This window comes from Podarcis cretensis (assembly GCF_951804945.1).
Source record: "Podarcis cretensis genome assembly, chromosome: 2".
NCBI lineage: Eukaryota > Metazoa > Chordata > Lepidosauria > Squamata > Lacertidae > Podarcis > Podarcis cretensis.
In genome coordinates this window covers 18,542,300-18,561,884 of record NC_137171.1, presented here as the reverse complement: position 1 = coordinate 18,561,884, position 19,585 = coordinate 18,542,300, and the positions used below count along the sequence as shown (strand labels likewise).

General features: G+C 43.6%; 3 protein-coding genes across 3 annotated transcripts in view; 1 reads left to right on the top strand and 2 right to left on the bottom strand.

Moving 5' to 3' along the window:
- Positions 1–6,379, bottom strand: part of STXBP4 (syntaxin binding protein 4) — a 158,353-nt gene extending 151,974 nt beyond the window's left edge. The window contains exon 1 of the mRNA XM_079965479.1: positions 6,235–6,379. The gene's annotated coding sequence lies outside the window, so the exon portion shown is untranslated. The remainder of the gene's footprint in view (positions 1–6,234) is intronic.
- Positions 6,380–6,436: 57 nt separating this feature from the next.
- COX11 (cytochrome c oxidase copper chaperone COX11) lies at positions 6,437–12,456 on the top strand. The gene is made up of 4 exons (XM_079965686.1): positions 6,437–6,736; positions 8,271–8,426; positions 10,331–10,456; positions 11,165–12,456. The coding sequence occupies exons 1-4, from the start codon at positions 6,452–6,454 to the stop codon at positions 11,345–11,347; spliced, it is 750 nt and encodes a 249-aa protein (XP_079821812.1). The 5' UTR covers positions 6,437–6,451; the 3' UTR covers positions 11,348–12,456.
- Positions 12,457–13,305: 849 nt separating this feature from the next.
- TOM1L1 (target of myb1 like 1 membrane trafficking protein) overlaps positions 13,306–19,585 on the bottom strand; it is a 57,788-nt gene continuing 51,508 nt past the window's right edge. Inside the window, exons 13-15 of the mRNA XM_079965532.1 lie at positions 16,594–16,672; positions 15,249–15,330; positions 13,306–14,264 (exon numbers count right to left, since the gene is read on the bottom strand). Coding sequence (XP_079821658.1) covers positions 14,198–14,264; positions 15,249–15,330; positions 16,594–16,672 — 228 coding nt within the window. The 3' untranslated portion in view covers positions 13,306–14,197. The remainder of the gene's footprint in view (positions 14,265–15,248; positions 15,331–16,593; positions 16,673–19,585) is intronic.

Here is a 19,585-nt window from a genome sequence, read left to right as displayed (position 1 = left end):
CCCCGTCGCAGGGATTCGAACCACCGACCTTCGGATCGGCATGCCCTAGGCTCTGTGGTTTAGACCACAGCGCCACTCGCGTCCTACTATCTGATGCAATACAAGACTACAATTCACAAATGAGAAAGACAGCAGCTAATTATCCACTTTTCAGGAAAAGATAATAAACTGATGAGCTTGTCACACTTCTACTTCTCTTTTGATTTCAAAGGGTGAGGGGAGAGATTTTATTATTACAGCAGGAACAAATTCAGCAGGAACAAATTCACTTTGCTTTCTTTAAGTACCCACCCCTCCCGGCAATAAGCTGTTTCAGAAAAGTTCTTCTGGGGAAAAAACGAATGGCTTTTGCTGTAAGCCATTCCCTGATTAATGGGACACAGGTGGCGCTGTGGGTTAAAGCCTCAGCGCCTAGGGCTTGCCGATCTAAAGGTCGGCGGTTCGAATCCCTGCGGCGGGGTGCGCTCCCGCTGCTCGGTCCCAGCGCCTGCCAACCTAGCAGTTCGAAAGCACCTCCGGGTTCAAGTAGATAAATAGGGACCGCTTACCAGCGGGAAGGTAAACGGTGTTTCTGTGTGCGGCTCTGGCTCTGGCTCTGGCCAGAGCAGCGATGTCACGCTGGCCACGTGACCCGGAAGTGTCTCCGGACAGCGCTGGCCCCTGGCCTCTTAAGTGAGATGGGCGCACAACCCCAGAGTCTGTCAAGACTGGCCCGTACGGGCAGGGGTACCTTTACCTTTGTGGGACGCAGGTGGCGCTGTGGGTTAAAGCCTCAGCGCCTAGGGCTTGCCGATCGAAAGGTCGGCGGTTCGAATCCCTGCGGCGGGGTGCGCTCCCGCTGCTTGGTCCCAGCGCTTGCCAACCTAGCAGTTCGAAAGCACCTCCGGGTGCAAGTAGATAAATAGGGACCGCTTACCAGCGGGAAGGTAAACGGCGTTTCCGTGTGCGGCTCTGGCTCTGGCTCTGGCTCTGGCCAGAGCAGCTTTGTCACGCTGGCCACGTGACCCGGAAGTGTCTCCGGACAGCGCTGGCCCCTGGCCTCTTAAGTGAGATGGGCGCACAACCCCAGAGTCTGTCAAGACTGGCCCGTACGGGCAGGGGTACCTTTACCTTTACCTTTTATTCCCTGATTGCTAGACAGAAACGGTGATGGAAAGGCTAAGGCAAGGTGAGAGAAAATGGAGGGGTGAAGAGTTGCAGTGGGATCATGCCAATGTCTATGGCCATTTTGCTCCCTTATAGGCTTGAAGAAATCTTACAAAAATGTTTTACTTTCTGCTTCTTCAGCTCTGCCAATGAGTGAAGACACGTGGCTGGTTGCTGATGCTGTTTGCAATTATGTCAACAGCTCTGTTGAAAATGTAGGGGTTAAAATATACAGATTTTCTCCAAGGACTCTGCTATTATGCAACAGGAAATTGTCTCCATGAGCTGAAAGGCAATGCATGCCTAACAATGAATAGCTTTAATATGACTCTCACAGTAAGCCCACAATCCTAAGAATCCTTGCTGGAAGAATGCCCAGCCGAAAATCCTGTAATTTTCAGATTAAAGGTGTCAAGTTTTAGCTTTAAAAAGTGGAATATGTAATTAATTAATTAGCAGGGCACTTCAATAACATGCTAGCATTAGGGAGCCAATGTATCCTGTAAATGTTTAAACTCTGAAGACATGGGGGTTTGAGTCTGTAAAATAGGAACAACATAGAGGTGCACATCACAGGGTTATTGCGAAGGAAAATTTCTCATGTGGTTCAATCTGCGGCCATTATGATCCATGCTTAAAGTTAACTGTCTAAAGCCAACCATTCATTAGCTACAACAACCACGTCTTTGCCATTGACGTCTAAAATCAAGTCTCCAATAAGCAATCAACATTAAGAAAGAAAGAGGCCAATAATGAATGGCAATTTGATTGTACGAGTTAGCAGGTAGAAACAAACACTAAGCACATGAAACACAAAATATTTTGCTATCAGTTTTACCATAAAATAATGCCAGGAAGAAATATTAACAACCTCAGATATGCAGATGACACAACCTTGATGGCAGAAAGTGAGAAGGAATTAAAGAACCTTTTAATGAGGGTGAGAGAGGAGAGCGCAAAATATGGTCTGAAGCTCAACATCAAAAAAACCAAGATCATGGCCACTGGGCCCATCACCTCCTGGCAAATAGAAGGGGAAGAAATGGAGGCAGTGAGAGATTTTACTTTCTTGGGTTCCATGATCACTGCAGATGGTGACAGCAGTCACGAAATTAAAAGATGCCTGCTTCTTGGGAGAAAAGCGATGACAAACCTAGACAGCATCTTAAGAAGCAGAGACGTCACCTTGGCAACAATGGTCAGTATAGTTAAATCTATGGTTTTCCCAGTAGTGATGTATGGAAGTGAGAGCTGGACCATAAAGAAGGCTGATCGCCTAAGAATTGATGCTTTTGAATTATGGTGCTGGAGGAGACTCTTGAGAGTCCCATGGACTGCAAGAAGATCAAACCTATCCATTCTGAAGGAAATCAGCCCTGAGTGCTCACTGGAAGGACAGATCCTGAAGCTGAGACTCCAATACTTTGGCCACCTCATGAGAAGAGAAGACTCCTTGGAAAAGACCCTGATTCTGGGAAAGATTGAGGGCACAAGGAGAAGGGGACGACAGAGGACGAGATGGTTGGACAGTGTTCTTGAAGCTACCAACATGAGTCTGACCAAACTGCGGGAGGCAGTGGAAGATAGGAATGCCTGGCATGCTCTGGTCCATGGGGTCACGAAGAGTAGAACATGACTAAACAACAACAACAACAACAATGATGCCAGAGAGACTTCCAGCGATATATAAATCGCAGCTTTCGGATTTGCTCCCTTATGGCTGAGTTCTGAATGAATACAGCCACATCATTTATGTTATAATAGGACACCCTGAGAACATCGTAATGCAAGCTGACATTTTGTCTTCTGCCACAATGTGCATGCTGGGATATACCAGTAAGTACAACTATTATGTGAAATGGCCATCAACGATCAGCTGTTCAGGAAGAAAGTTGATAAGCTTTCCCCACTTGCCCAACTAGCGGTGTGACCAGGAAAAGAGCTCTTTATCATTGAGCTCTTTCACAAAACATTACTGCGTATGAGCCATAGGGATTGCAATTCAGATAAAAGGCAAGTGTGCTTCGTGCCTGATCTCCCTTTACTCTGCCTAATGTGCATTCATGGAACTATAATGAAAAGTGGTGGGGAGAATACAAATACATAAAGTTGTTTTTAGCAGCCGTACTGGCAACCACAATAGCATGAAAGGCAGTTATTTACTATCTACTGCAGCCATTCTCCCCACCCCAAGGTAATATCCTCTTTATGAAAATTCCATAGGCTTCTTCAGATTGCTTCCGATAGCCTCCGATAAGTTCAGTGCCTGTTGAGCAAGCAAAAGCAGCAAGAGATAAACAGGTCCATTTCCTCTGTTCCAGTAAATATACCGAGGTAATTGCTAAATACTTTTTATGAAGATCTCAACTCCTGTCTGTTTCGGAGTGGACTGCAAGAGCCCAGAAGGGGCCTGAAAGAAGCACTCCTGGCTTGTTAGAGCAAACTGAACACATAAGCTAATTACCTAATCTGTTTGGGCAGTCCGGAAATGCAATGTGATGTATATAGTTCGACTGATTTCATGAGGACCCATAAAAGTCCTTTGGAAGTGGGGGGGGGGGGAGAGCAAAGCAATGGCAAATTTACGAACAGTTGCAATATGCAATTCTTACAGGGGCTTTGTACCTCTATTCACAATGCAGCAACTTAGCTTGTTTTTTTTTTTCTAAAAAACAGATTTATGTCAAAACTTTCAATATTATTATCCAACCTACTTTAGAAGATATTATCAGTTACAGATAGGTAGCCGTGTTGGTCTGCCATAGTCAAAACAAAATAAAAGAAAAAAAATTCCTTCCAGTAGCACCTTAAAGACCAACTAAGACCAACTAAGTTAGTTCTAGGTATGAGCTATCTGAAGAAGTGTGCATGCACACGAAAGCTCATACCTAGAACTAACTTAGTTGGTCTTAGTTGGTCTTTAAGGTGCTACTGGAAGGAATTTTCTTTCTTTTATTTTGTTTAGAAGATATTATGTTACCCACAGGATAAACAGAATAAGGATGCATTCTGAGCGTTTTGCAAACGTTGACAAAAAAATAGTTACTGGATGCAATTTGTTTGTTTCCCTTTTACAAATTTGCTCTGTATGTTTGGCTGGGGCAAAGTGATGCTTCCCCTGCCAAGTGGCTACATCTACCCAGCTAACTTTCACTGTCTGCCACTGCCGCACCCTTTTCCAAATTCTCACTTGAGGTCTAGTCCTACAGTGCATCTCAGTCCTTTTAAAGATGATGTGTTTTCAACTGGGAGACAGCAAAGAGGAAATCTTGCCTGCAGGAGAAGTGCTTTGCAGGAGTGGATAGCCTGAATATCACCCTGAATATTCAGGTGGTAGGAGACCTGCATTTGCCGCTCAGTTATCATATAAAACACCTTTTATCAGCCTCCTCCAGAATCATTGTTTCATAAGTTGTGGCCCAAAGAGCTTAGAATTTATTTGGAACTGTTTTTCTTATAACTGCTCCCTTTCCCTTATGGGGTATTCCGAAGCCCGTATAGAGTCCTGAAGAAGGTTCCCTATTGGCAGAAGAAAATAACAGAGGCCAGCCAGAGTATATTGAGAAGCAAAGCGGCTAGTAAACCTGATCTTTATTAAAGGAACTGTTGCAACAGGGTCCCCACTCACCACATGCAGGAGGGAGGAGAACCCTGAACAATGGTGCACAAGCCCTTACACAGACTTTTGAAATTGCCCACCCTGTAACCCTGAAACATCAGACATACACCACAGAAGGAGGTGGTCTCCAGCAGAAATCCTGCCTGCCAGGATACCCGATAATGGTCACTGATTGCATTACCTGGGCAGCCTGGCCATTCTTTTGTGATGGTTAATACTTTAGTTCCTGAATGGAGGTCACAGGCTCACCCTATTCATACACAAAGATGCCCTTAAGACAGGATTTGTAAGTGAAAAGACAATGGGAAGACTTTCCCCATTTGCCTCCCTTAATGCAGAGGAATATCTGAGGTCATTGGGAGAGTCAGAATGGCTTCAGGATTGCTTTCCCATTCTATTTCAGACACGTGGTTCATATATTTAGATATGTGTGCATTTATGAATATTTATTCTATATTTGAGACCTCCAAATTCTTATACAGTCATACCTCGGGTTAAAGATGCTTCAGGTTGAGCGTTTTCAAGTTGCGTTCCGCGGCGACCCGGAAGTAACGGAACGGGTTCGTTCTGGGTTTCGCCACTCGTACATGTACAGACGCTCAAAATGACGTCACGCACATGCACAGAAGCGGTGAATCGTGACCCGTGCACATGCGGGTTGTGTTCTGCTCAGGATGCTAACAGGGCTCCGGAACAGATTCCGTTCGCATCCAGAGGTACCACTGTAACAGTACCCTGCTTAAGAAGTCTAGTGGTTGTTGTTTAGTCGTTTAGTCGTGTCCGACTCTTTGTGACCCCCTGGACCAGAGCACGCCAGGCACTCCTGTCTTCCACTGCCTCCCGCAGTTTGGTCAAACTCATGCTGGTAGCTTCGAGAACACTGTCCAACCATCTCGTCCTCTGTCGTCCCCTTCTCATTGTGCCCTCCATCTTTCCCAACATCAGGGTCTTTTCCAGGGAGTCTTCTCTTCTCATGAGGTGGCCAAAGTATTGGAGTCTCAGCTTCAGGATCTGTCCTTCCAGTGAGCACTCAGGACTGATTTTCCTTAAGAAGTCTACATATAGCAATTCAAAACCTTTTGCACACCTTATCTGAATCTCTACAGCAAGTACTAACAGCACCGCCCTCTACCAACTGAGCTAAACTAAGAGGTGCTTGTTTACATATATATGTATGTATATTATATATATAACTTGTGTGTGCTTGCTTGCATCACGTAACCACAGCCTGAGGCTCTCTCACTACTCCGTCCGTAGAATCACAGGATCCACAGCATTGTAGAGTGGGAAGGGAGCACCAGGGTCATCTAGCCCAACCCTTTGCAATGCAGGAACCTTTTGCCCGACGCGGGTCTCGAACCTAGGACCCAGCGATCAAGAGCCTCACGCCGTATCAACGGAGCTAGACCCTGCCCTGCGAGGAGGCGGGGCGACGCCGAGGGAGCAGGTAAACGAGAACGCGGACTTACCCCCCGCGGCCGCCGTAGTCGATTCCCGCAAGCGGAGGAGGCGGCGTTCCAAGCGACAGCGTCGCTCGCGCTGTGGGTTCGCCACCTTGGGGACCGAGCTCTCGCGATAACCTGACGACCTCGCGCGCGCGAAGAGCAGGCGGCGGTATCGGCGAAGAGAGGAATGCCGAACGCGTCCACGTGACAGGACGGGGCGGGGCAGCGAAAGAGGAAAGGCATGGGCTGCTGCGCGCGGGGCTGGGCTTGCCTCGCGGCTCCCGCGGCGCGAGGATGGGGGCCCTGGCGGGCCTGGCTCCGTCTCCATGGCAACGGCGAGGCCGCGGCCTGCTGCGGGCGGCGCGCCAAGGGCAGCGGCGGAGACCCCTTCGCGGGGGCCCGGCGGCGGCAGCAGGAGGACTGGAGGCACCGCAACAAGACGGTGCTGACGTACCTGGCGGCCGGCGTCGTGGGCGTGGCGGGCATGTCCTACGCGGCCGTGCCCCTTTACCGCCTCTACTGCCAGGTGAGAGGTCGCCCCGGGGCTCGCTTCTCGGAGAGGGCCTGCCTCGCAGGGTTGTTGTTGTTGTGGGAAGCCAAGCACGCTTCCCTGCGAGACAGCGTTGCCCAAATGCAGGAAAAGAAGGAAGCGACTGCTGCAGAGTCAGGGGAGCGACGGAGCTGCTTCCTTTGCCAAGCTGCGTGCAACCTGCTGCTGCTTTCTACCTGACTCGCAAATCTGCAAAATCCAACTGTTTGCATGAGTCGGGTCCCTGGATGTCCCTTTGTTTGAAGATTGTGTGTGCTGGATCTCTCCCCCAAGTTGGATGAGCAGGGGCTGCCACCTATTTTATTTTTATTTTTAGTTTTTTATTTATACTTTTCGAATTCATACATTTTCATTAGTTTTACAATCAATTTGACACTTCAAAATTGCATTTCCTTCCCCCCTCTTTTTGGGGTACCTTAAATTTATTTTTCAATATCTTCTATGTTTTAACTTGCTCGTTTAATTATCTACTGTAAGTATATACTATTATAAAACTGCAGGTTATGGCAATGATCCTGCTAATGTTTTTATCTGTTTACAGTTTGTCTGTAAATATTCAATAATCCATTTCCTTTCTTTTATAAAAAGTTTGTAATCTTGATTTCTTATTCTTCAGGTAAACTTCACCATTTCTGTTGTGGGGAGCCAAGCATGGGGGAAGGGCCTGTGAGACAGCATATAACAAATAAAGAAGAATGCATTCTAGAAGTCATTGCCCACGTAGTGTTAGAAACTGATATATGAAAGCTAGGAGCTAAATGGCCACCTTAAACTAGGTGATGTGTGCAACAATGGAATGTCTAGGTGTCCTTTTTAATAACAAGAATACAGAGCTGAAAATGAACTGCAGCTAAAATCATACGTTCTTTTTTCACATTGTCTAGTCCTTCCCCTGCCCCCCCCCCCAATAGTCTTAAGAGGGTCTCTTCTCTGGTCTTCAGAGAGTGGCTGGAAGTGAGGAGGCAGAAAAAGCTTCTTCTTTCCTTCCACCCTGCAGTTTAATCTGAAATCTTAGGTAAAAGTACTGCGCCCAGAGCTCATATATTGCTCGCGCTAATGAAATGCCCTATCACATAATGTGCCTAGAACAATGGGAGTTTCAAACACTGCTCACATTTACAGAGTACACCTACATATGGGATCTTGTTATAACACCTATCCAGCACTTTTGAGGGTATTACTTGAAAACAGCACTTAGTTGAAGCAGATCTTAAAGCAAATCTTAGTTGAACATGCAAGCATTTAGACAAATAACTGTGCCATGTGGCACATGCCTAGAAATCACTTGAAGGGTAAGGAAGTAAGTCTTTTCAGATAGTTTAATTGGGGGCAATGGACTCTTGCCACGTTTGTTGCCCGTCTAGCTTTTGTACACAGAAGTAGCAGCTTTTATGTTGGTTGTCTTGTGAAAGTTTTCTTGAAAGAGATTGTTTCTGTTTAATTCTTGCCTCAGATACCATTTCTTGTTTTTAATCAGGCTATTGTTAATTACAGCTTCTTTTCCTTTAAGGCTACTGGACTTGGAGGGTCAGCGGTGGCAGGCCATGGTTCAGGAGAGATTGAGACAATGGTACCTGTTAAAGATCGCATCATTAAGGTTACCTTCAATGCAGATGTACATGCAAGCCTTCAGTGGAATTTCAGACCTCAGCAGACTGAAGTATATGTAAGTTATTAAAATTTTGTAGAGATGGGTTTCATATATGTCTGGGGGTGTTGTGGTTTATTGATAGACAGAGGGGCAAGGGTTGTAAACTAGCCACACTAAATTGCAGTAATCATAATGAGAGGCTGCTTGTTTTATAATCTGCTTTGTCGGGCATTAAGGTCTACAGACTGCAGTATAGCAGTTGTTCACCTGTAAGAGTCAGAAGTTGGTGCGGTTTTTCATCTGCATAGAATTCTGAACCTACCATTCTGAACCTATCCGCATCCCAAAGTAAAATTAATTTGAAATGGGGCAAAGTAGGAGGAGAAAGGATATATTGTTTGCACAAATGCTGCTGTTGGTGTGATATCCCTGTTATTGCTAATGTTTGAAAATACTCTGCTTTGGATTTACTTATTTTGTTGGAAATATTTATAATCCTCACCCAAAAGTCCCAGGCGGGAAATAAACGCAGTCTAAACCAAAATTAAACAATAACATTAAACAGCACAAATCAAAGGCTAAATTCTGATTGGCCCTTATACAGGGTAAGGATGCAGTTAGTCTATTGCCAGTGATGGGTAAAGATTACCTCCTGGCAAACAGGCTCACAACCCCACGCTGCCTATTTGCTCTGAGCACAGATACAGTTATCCTTTTGTGCTTCCACACGTAGGGAAATGCAATATCTTGCTGCTGCTGCTACCGAATCAGCTTGTGGACTCAAGTTATTATTTAGTTACTACATTTAGTTTGCCTTTCTCCACCAAGCAAAAGGCACTGTGTGTTTTCTGTCCTTGCCCCACCCCACCCCCAAACAACAACACTGCCCCAAAAGTCACCCAGTGAGCTTCTTTGCCAAGTGGGAGTTTGAATCTGGGTCTCCCCAATCTCAGTTTGACCCTAACTGCTATGCCATATTGAATCAGTCAGAGGCGTTGAGTGAGCCATAGTGCACTTCTCTGAGTTCCTGGTTGGAAGAGCACAGCAGCATGCTGTAGAGACACCCTCTTTGCTGGAGACCTTACTATTATGTAAATCTGCCCTCCATGCCACATCTGCATGAGAAATAAACTCGCTTTCCTTTGAGCTTTCGGCAGTTTCTTGATTTAGACCTACTTTAGATGGGAACATTGTTAGCATTCCAACACAGAATGCTGATGAAGGTACAGGTGTTGTCTACTTCAGGTGAGTTAGCGCAAGGGTTGACAACCTTTTGGGACCACTGGGCATGCTTTGAATTTTCAGAGTGTGCTAGGGGCACCAGTCACAAAATAGCTGTGGGGGACGTGGCATAACACAGAATTTGAGAGATATCCCCAACAACCTTATGTTTAACATGCCTGATTGTGGAGATTGACTTTACACAGGTACAAGCATGCACACTGATGTTGTTGCTGTCTAGTAGCAACAGGGAGCATTCCCCAGGCCCAGGAAAAATCTACAAGGTGGCTACACCACACTTTCATTTCACAGAAATTGCTTAAAGGGGACCTGCACATTTCCCCCTTAACTTGCATAAGAGGGCTGGATACTTACTTTTTAAAAAGGAAGAAAACTGGGGCATCAGTAAATCCCTTTGCAGGCATCAGGTTGGCGACCCCAGCATTAGCATAATTTGAATCAGCTGTACAAATTTAGCAATATAAAAACCTAAACACTGAAGAAAAGCCCTGCTGGATCGAGCAAAGGGACTGTCTAGTCCAGCACTGTGTTATCATAGTCCGCCCCCCCCCCCAAATGCCCATGGGAAGCCCGCAAGCAAAACCTGAGTGCAACAGCATTCTCCCAACCTGCAACTTTGGTTCAGAGGCAATACTGTGACTACTAGCCATTTATAAACTTACCCACCATAATGCAATTTGGCTGGCAGTGACATAGGGGAAAGCAAGAAAGATCACTAGAGCAACTTCTTTTTACAGGTGGTTCCAGGAGAGACCGCACTGGCATTTTATAAAGCAAAGAATCCCACTGATAAACCAATAATTGGAATCTCTACCTACAATGTGGTACCTTTTGAAGCTGGGCAGTATTTCAACAAGATACAAGTAAGTGTAGTATGACGCGCTAAGAGTGGACTGCTGCTGCTGCTAACTGAACTCTCCTACTTTTGAAGCCTGATTCTGTTTTAATCCATGTTAGCAGCAATATCCAAGATGTAGGTATATGCCCTCCACTCTCCTTGTCATTGGTGCAAGGAAAACTTACCCTCCAGACTCAGAATCTAGCGCCACCCTTTGCTCTGAAAAAGCTATTAAAGAAAAAGTTTTTTTCTTTAATATCTGCTGTATCTTCTAAGACAAAGTAAACCTGTGTGATTTTGAATAGTTCAAAATATAACACACACACACACCCAAAGTGTGGATATAATATGGTTTAATTTGCTGTCAATGGTGCCAACGCTTCATATTAAATCCTTGGGGTGATCTCCATTTAAGTTATAGTCAGCATAGACTCATTGAAATTCATGGAGTTTAGTCCATTAATTTCAGTTGCTGTACTACGAGTATGACTAACCCTGGATATTACCCTTTGCATTAAAGCGGGTATTACAGTTTTCACAAGACAGTGGCAAAGTGAATAGTATATGGATTTTTCATGTCCTTTGGTGGAAAATATCACAAATAGCATTTTGCCACATTTAATTGAACTAGGCACAGAGGTTCCCCTCCCCCTTAAACTAGATTGTGGATATATTGTTGGCTTAATATAAACTTCAGAAACAATTCTAAACCCTCTTTCCCCCACATTTACAGTGTTTTTGTTTTGAAGAACAACGACTTAATCCCCACGAAGAAGTGGACATGCCGGTATTTTTCTTCATTGATCCTGAATTTGCAGAAGACCCAAGGATGGCCAGTGTTGACTTGATCACTCTTTCTTACACATTTTTTGAAGCAAAAGAAGGACAGAAACTGCCACTCCCGGGTTATAACTAATAGTACAGCAGATGGACACTGCAGTGGAGATTCCTCTGCTATTCAATAATTGTGATCTACAGACTGCAAAAGCACATTGCTTAACTCAGTAGGAAGATACTTAAAAACTGTAAAAGTTCTGTTTTAGATATTGAATCATATAGATTTGAAGATGTGACATTTAATTTTGCACACAGGAACCATGATTATGAATAATAATTATAAAATGCATGTGGCGGGTGGTATTTTCAAATCTAATTTAATTTTAGACACCGCTAAAGCTCCTTTAGCTGTTTGCAATATATCAGAGGTAGCACTCTTCCATAAATTGTGTGAAGGTTTGTAACCAAAGTACAGATGCCATATGAAATGTTATGCTGAAACTCACCTGTTCTTTGCCATCTATGTTCTTATTCTCATAAACTGAACTCAAAAGAATCTGTAACCAACCCAGAATCAAAGGAATTCACCTCTTATAAGTTCCCTGATTATTATTTTTAGACCTATTTTTTTTTCTTCCTCCTAGCCGTAACTCTTTCCTCCTACTATTCCCTTCTGTTAAAGTGACATTGAAGGTTAGCATATTAAACTTTGGTACTAACCTTAGAGCTGCATTGGTACCCAGATGGTGAAAAGCGGAGTTAAAATAAATAAATTTAAATCTGCCTTTTTAAAAAAAAATCATGACTGTTTTGGACATTTATTCTGAATATAGTTTACATATCAGGGTGCAGAGGGACTTTTCCTGCATGTATTTCAGCTATTCTTTGAAGTACATGAAAGCACCTTTTAAAAAATAAAGATCAAATGACAGAATATTTCTAGGGATTCTGGCACTTTGGGTTGATAACAGTTTTACCTCAATTTTCTGTGCCCTGTATATTGTTGGGTGAAATTCCTAGCCAATGTGAATAGAACTCCCAATAAAGATAGATGTACCTTGGGGTGGGCAGGCAGAAGACAGAAGAGGTATTGGTCATGGCAAACAGAAACATCGGCTAGTTTCAAAATATCTAAACTACAACTGACAGTGATGTTAAATGTATGATTCCAAAATGCAGTGAAGACTCAACAGAAACTTCACCTCAAAGCTGGATAGCTGCAGAGCAAATAAACTGATAAATAAAGCAGCAATGGTGCGATGCCTTACTTAACACTGGCATGCAAACATTTGACATAAAATGCAGGAGGCAAGCTATAAAACCAAATAGGAAAGAGCTGTGTTAAACTGGAGAGTTGTGCAGCTACTGAAACCACCCATTAGCTGGTTTCTGACCGCATTTTATTTGGATTGTATAAAAACAGCATAGGAATTGTAAAACATAATTAAATACTACATAGCAATCAGACTTAAAATGTACCATCTGCAGTTAGCAAGCATTGATTTGAACAGCTGATTGTAATGACATTCATTATAAATAGGTTTGGCAGTCACAGTCTCAGAGCAGTACATATTTTACTTTAAATCAGAAAGAAGGCACTTCCTCCCATCACCCTTTTACATTGTATGATCCTATGACCCAAGTGACTGTCCTTACATGCTTAAAGATAACTTTAGTTGCTAATAGTACCTGCTTAATGTGGAAAACAGCTACAGTAACAAACAATGGCAGAGTTGCTCCAAAATACCTTAAAGAGGAGTGTGCTTATGTTCTTGCTGTCCCCCATCCATCTGCTTAGTGCCTTGTTTAGCTGCTCCCAATGAAGCCCATGAAAACTAGAGCATTTGTGGCTTCCCATCACACGTGCAGCTCTTTAAAGAATGTTAGGACAGAAATGGAGCAAGACTTCTACTACAGCAAACCCTCATGAGACTACAGTCATACCTCGGAAGTCAAACGGAATCAGTTCCAGAAGTCTATTCGACTTCCAAACATTCAGAAACCAAAGCGCAACTTCTGATTGGCTGCAGGAAGCTCCTGGAACCTGGAAGTGAGTGTTCCGGTTTGCAAACTATTTTTGGAATCCAAGCATCTGAAAGGCTGCAGGAGCTTCCTGCAGCCAATCAGAAGCCCTTTCAGATGCTTGGATTCCAAAAATAGTTTGCAAACCGGAACACTCACTTCCAGGTTTGCGGCTTTCGGGAGCCAAAACATTAGAGAACTAAGCTGTTCAAAAACCAAGGTAAAACTGTTTTCACATTCCCCTCTGCTTTGGAATAGATTGTGCAAGTCTTGATACAATGAGTGGATTACATAAACTATTTAGAGAAAAGTGCTATAGTGACTAGTCATCAGAAGACCAAGAAACTTGCTATGAAACATCTGATTTCAAAACTATGTGCCTGGTTAGCAAATAGTTTTACAGGAAGATTATACTGAGAGGATAGAGGGGTAAGGTCCACCCCCACAAAATGTAGCACTAAATCCCAGATAACAGCTTGAAGGCTAGCTAGAACCTCGATTTGGTCCTGGACCTCTAGCACAATGATGCACATCAACTTAAATCAAGTTCCATTATGTAGTTCTACCTATGGAAAAAGTTGTTTGCTTTTATAACTAAACAGAATGTACCATGAAATAAAAGTACCTTATTTTTCTAAGTGCAAAGTTTCTTTTATAATTAGTCTTGGGTATTTTGCTCCCTAGAAAGAATGGTTTTTTTTGGGGGGGGGCATGCTGTATAGAATTTGTAGACTTTGGTCCAAAGTATACGCACAAGTAGAACCTTGCATTCTTAACGATCAACTGAACTTAATGTAATGCACTTAAGGGAGGATAGGTTTTGAATCTCTTCATATGAAGGGTGTGACGTATCCAAATCATCTTCCAAAAATTGTCCTCCTATTCTTCGTCACAGAACTGACAGGTTTTGAGTGATCAAAATAGTCTCTAGTACTGGTAAAGTACTGGTTCTCTTGGACCTCTGCTTTTAACAACTGGTGTTGTTTCTAACACTTGCTTTGAATAGGTATGCATCAATTTCTTCATATATAGGTCTGAAATCAAAAGCACAAGATAAAACACTCTTTTGTGACATGAATAACAAGGATTAGTCAACAAAACAATTACAGGAGAGCTAGAGGCTGAGCCCCACATAGCCTAAAACTCATTTTGCTTCATTATCCATGGTATCCAATTCCTCATAGCAAGAATGGCCAGCTCGTGGTCTGCAGCCCACATCCAGCCTTTCAAACAATTTTCTTTGACCCCAACGGACTTAGCTTCAATGAATGTCTGCAAAAATGAATGGTCAATGAGTCTGCCCACAGGTTCCCTAGTAACAGAAATAATCTCAATGTGTGAGGGAGATAATTGGGTTTTTCCCCGTGCTCAAAATGTGTGAGCAGAGCAGACTTCCATTTCTGCAGTGGGAATGCACTATCCTCTCCCCTGCACACATGGAAAATCTGATTAGGAGGGTTGCTCACCCAATGGTGGATTTTGCTCACCGTGTTTATCTTCTCTTTTGGATTTTGTATGTAATGCTTTTTCAGTGTTTTACTTCACGTAATTCAGATCTGTGAGGCCCTCGCTGCTTAGCCAGCTTTGAATCCATGCTCTCAGCTTTGTAATTACTTTTCCATGGCTCGGATCCAGAGTTCCTATTAGTAGGACTTCCATCACAAGACACTCCCAGCAGAGGCAGGAGGGGGAGGCAATATCTGCCAATTCTTTCCCCTGCAGCTTCCTGAAAAAGTTGCCACCTTGTCCTGCAGAAATCTGCTGGATCTCTGTCCCTTTCACCAAGCAGAAATGATACTCTGGATCCAACCCTAGGGATTTACTTAAATACGTATTTTTACTAACGACAATATATTTTTCAAATAGTCCTGATTAAACAACAAATGTGCCTCCAAGAATGGTTTTTTGGCCAAATTTAATCAAATCACTCATTTACCTTCAGTTGCCAACACCCTGAATTGTATTATAAATCTGGTGTATCGACAAGCAGTAAATTTGTCATTCTCAAAATTACTTACTCTGTTTTGTCACTGGGAGCCAAGGGGTCGAATTCCATTAGCTCGTAATAATTGGGAGGAGGCGGACTGCTTTTTGATACGTCTGTGGAAGAAGGAAACCCAGAGATGTTAAAAAAAAAATAGTTAGCATCATTTTGCTTTGCTAATGTAAAATTATAACCAACCAAAGTCCCAGCTATCCTTAATACCACCTTCTTCTGTAATTCTAGGGTAAGGCAAAATTATACAAGTGGATCATAGCAATAGGAAAGAGCACAATACAAGCATGAAAAGGTTTTATGGATTCAAATATATTTAACCACATAGGAAGTTGCCTTATTGGACGAATGGTCCATAACTTGGTATTCTCTGCATTAACTGGTAGGCTAACTCTCCAGGATTTCAGACAGGGAATATGCTCCCAGCTTTTCCTGAAGATTGAATGCCTTTTGCATGTTCCACTGAGCAATGGTCCTTCCCTAGTAAAATGTACAGTGGTGCCCCGCAAGACGAACGCCTCGCAAGACGGAAAACCCGCTAGACGAAAGGGTTTTCCGTTTTGGAGGCGCTTCGCAAAACGAATTTCCCTATGGGCTTGCTTCGCAAGACGAAAATGTCTTGCGAGTTTCTGCGGGGTTTCCCCCCCCCCTTTTCCTAAGCCCTAAGCCGCTTATCAGCTGATCCGCTAAAAGCCGCTAAACCGCTAATAGCGCTCATACGCTAAGCTGTCAATGGGCTTGCTTCGCAAGACGAAAAAACCGCTATAAGAAGAGCCTCACAGAACGGATTAATTTCGTCTTGCGAGGCACCACTGTATTAGTAGAACACAGAACTGTAGCTGCACTTAAATTTCCCAGGCCTTCGCATCGCCCAACATTGTGCAGGAAGGTCTGAATTTGCAGCGGTTCTCAACCTGTGGGTCCCCAGATGTTGTTGGACTACAACACCCATCATCCATGAGCTCTGGCCTTGCTAGCTAGGGGTGATGGGAATTGTAGTTTAACAACATCTGAGAAAGGCTGAAGGGAACTCACTTATTTCTTCCCTGAAGTGTGGAAAACGCATTAAGCTAAGCTTACTTAAAATCCCCCTTTCCGGCTCAATTCAAGTCATTTAGGGCAGGGAAGGCCCGGGCCAGCATTCACGGCCTCTCCAGAGATAAAATTAACGAATAATTTATCTAAAACCAACATGTTCAGGCTTGCATTATGCAGTTGGTTCCCTTGGGAAAGCACAGTCTCACTTTCACACCTTGGCCTTGAAGCCTATCCAAAACAGGTCATAGTCCAAGTTGGACATAATCCTGCTGACATATAAGAAAGCAGTCGCAACTTAGGTAATGTCAACTGTAGTTGGTTAGACCTACCTGCTGGGGGCACCTCTCTCGAGCCATTACTCTGAAGGCTTACGGGATGCACAGGTACTGGATTTAAATAGGTGTTCACCTAAGGGAATGAAATGAATTAAATCAGGTATGTAGGAAGATAGCTTTGTGAAAAAACTGGTTTAGCCTCACATGCTGGTTTATTCTTGCATTGTTTACGTCTTAATGTGAGGATTAAAGTTAGTATCAGCAGAGACAGAAATCCTTTAACCCTGTTGCTGCTTGCAATACAATTCTCTCTGTGATTCAGAAAGCGTTTACAGGGGTACCTTGGTTCTCAAACGCCTTGGTACTCAAACAACTTGGAACCCAAACACTGCAAACCCGGAAGTAAGTGTTCCAGTTTGAGAACTTTTTTTGGAAGTCGAGCGTGCTCTGTTTTGAGTGTTATGCTTCCAATTTGAGTGCCACACTTCTGATTTGAGTGCCGCATTTCTGTTTTGAGTGTTACGCTGAGGTCTGTCTGTTTTTGCATTTTTGTGGCTCTTTTTTGTTTCTTTTTTTGTCGCTGTGTGGAACGCAGTTCAGCTACTGATTGATTCTGTGACTGCAGTACATTGTTTATTGCTTTCATTTTATGGATCAATGGTCTCGTTAGATAATAAAATTCATGTTAAATTGCTGTTTTAAGGGTTGTTTTTAAAAAGTCTGGAACAGATTAATCCATTTTGCAATACTTTCTATGGGAAAGCGCGCCTTGGTTTTGGAACGCTTTGGCTTTGGAACGGACTTCCGGAATGGATTAAGTTTGAGAACCAAGGTACCACTGTAGTGGTTCAGCTGGGCTCCAAAGAGCTACTTAGACATGCACTAACCTTTGGGTTATTTCTATGGGGGAGGGGAGTTTTTAATAATTGCTGGCTCACAAGTCGTAACACAAGCTTCTTCCCAATCTCCCTTGCAACAGCCACGAGAGTATTGTTTAAAGAGGGGTGTGTGTGGAATTTCATTTCCTCTCGGACTCATGGAGCAAACCTGTTGGTTCACTGGCCTCTAGACAATACATTTTTGAGGATTACTGTAGAATGCGGATATCCTGTTTACCCAGCCTCCCTTCGCCTGTTTTAGCTACACTGCAAGGTTGTTGTAAACCACACTCAGTTCAACCTTCAATGCAGTGTATGAAAACAACTGATGACGCTAGAGGTTTGTTGTAAGCTACTCTCTACTCTATTCTTTGCTCTTACATTTTGGTTTTTTGAGGGGTGGGGATGGAAACATGGATGCCGAATACCAGCTACATAAATCTCTATGGGCAGCTCACACTCAATTCCTATAGTCAATCTTGCATCGTAACCCACTTCTGGAACATTTAAAAACAGGTTGATTGGCATGAACCAGGAGATGACCTCTCCAGGGAACAAGGTGGTTCCCCTTATCCTTTTTATATTCACATACAATACGATACCGTAATCTTTATTGTCATTGTCCCATACAGAACAACGAAATTGAAAAAAATCAAAAAAATCTACATCAGACATTCAAAAACCAACAAGCCTGCTATCCCAGCTATCCCAGCCTGGTTAGCCCCCTAAAAACCCTGATACCCCATAATTAAATACAATATACTCTCATAGAGACTACCTTACATTGCGTTTAAAACCAAAATCGCATTTGGATAGAAACTGTTTCTCAGGCGGCTAGTCCTAGTCTTTATAACTCTGTACCTTCTTCCAGAAGGCAGAAACTGAAAGAGATCATTTCTGGGGTGTGCACTATCCTGCACTATCTCTGCAGCTTTCTTATGACACCTGGAAGCATAGATTTGATCCAAGGTGGGAAGAGTGCACCCAATTATTTTCTCCGCAGTCTTTACAACCCTAGACAGCTTTTTTCCCCCCCTGACCGTGCAGCTCCCAAACCACACACACAGACCATAAGTTAATACACTCTCAACAGTACAATGGTAAAATGCCAGCAACAGGTCCTTTGAGAGATTATTTTTTTCCGGAGTATTCTCAGAAAATATAACCTCTGCTGTGCTCTTTTCATCAGGTCTTTGCTGTTTTCTCCCCAGGTTAGGTCATCTCTCAACTCCATTCCCAGAAATCAAAACACCGAGACCTGTTCCACGCACTTCCCCTCAATCATGAGTGGCTGAATAGTCAGTTTACATTTCCTAAAGTCCACAATAATCTCTTTTGTTTTCTTTAAGTTAAGTCAGCTGGAGAAACCCAGGATGAGAACTAACATCCTATAGCCCTTTTAAATGTGCTTGTGGGAGGGGGATATTGGTTTGTTGTTGTTTTTGTTCTTGCTTTCATCATGTGTTTTGTATCTTGTATGTTTATGTTATGAGTCTCCTGAGATCTGCAGATGCAGGGCGGTATAGATGAAGAGGAGAAATGAAGCAAAGGGCAATAGAATAATTAAATAGTACAGCTGGAAGGGACCCCAAGTATCACCTATTCCCTGCAATGCAGGAATCTCAGCTCAAGCATCCATGACAAATGACTATCCAAACTCTGCCTTAAAACCTTCAAGGTAGAAGAGCCCATAACCTCCAGAGAAGGAAAAGAATTTGAGACAGAGCTACAAATCCTCAACTTCCACTCTCCTCAGTTCTGCTCTGTGGCTCCTTCCCTTCTCTCCTAGCTTCCCGGCAGATCAGTGAACATTTTGAAGTACCATGTTCTGGCTCTGAGAGCCAGTGTGGTGTAGTGGTTAAGAGTGGTAGACTCGTAATCTGGGGAACTGGGTTGACGTCTCCGCTCCTCCACATGCAGCTGCTGGGTGACCTTGGGCCAGTCACACTTCTTTGAAGTCTCTCAGCCCCACTCACCTCACAGAGTGTTTGTTGTGGGGGAGGAAGGGAAAGGAGAATGTTAGCCACTTTGAGACTCCTTCAGGTAGTGATAAAGCGGGATATCAAATCCAAACTCCTCCTCCTCCTGTTCTTCTTCTTCTTCGGCCACACCTTCCTCTTCAGTGGAATTCTCTTCCAGCCAATTTAATTCCACAGCCACCCATTGCT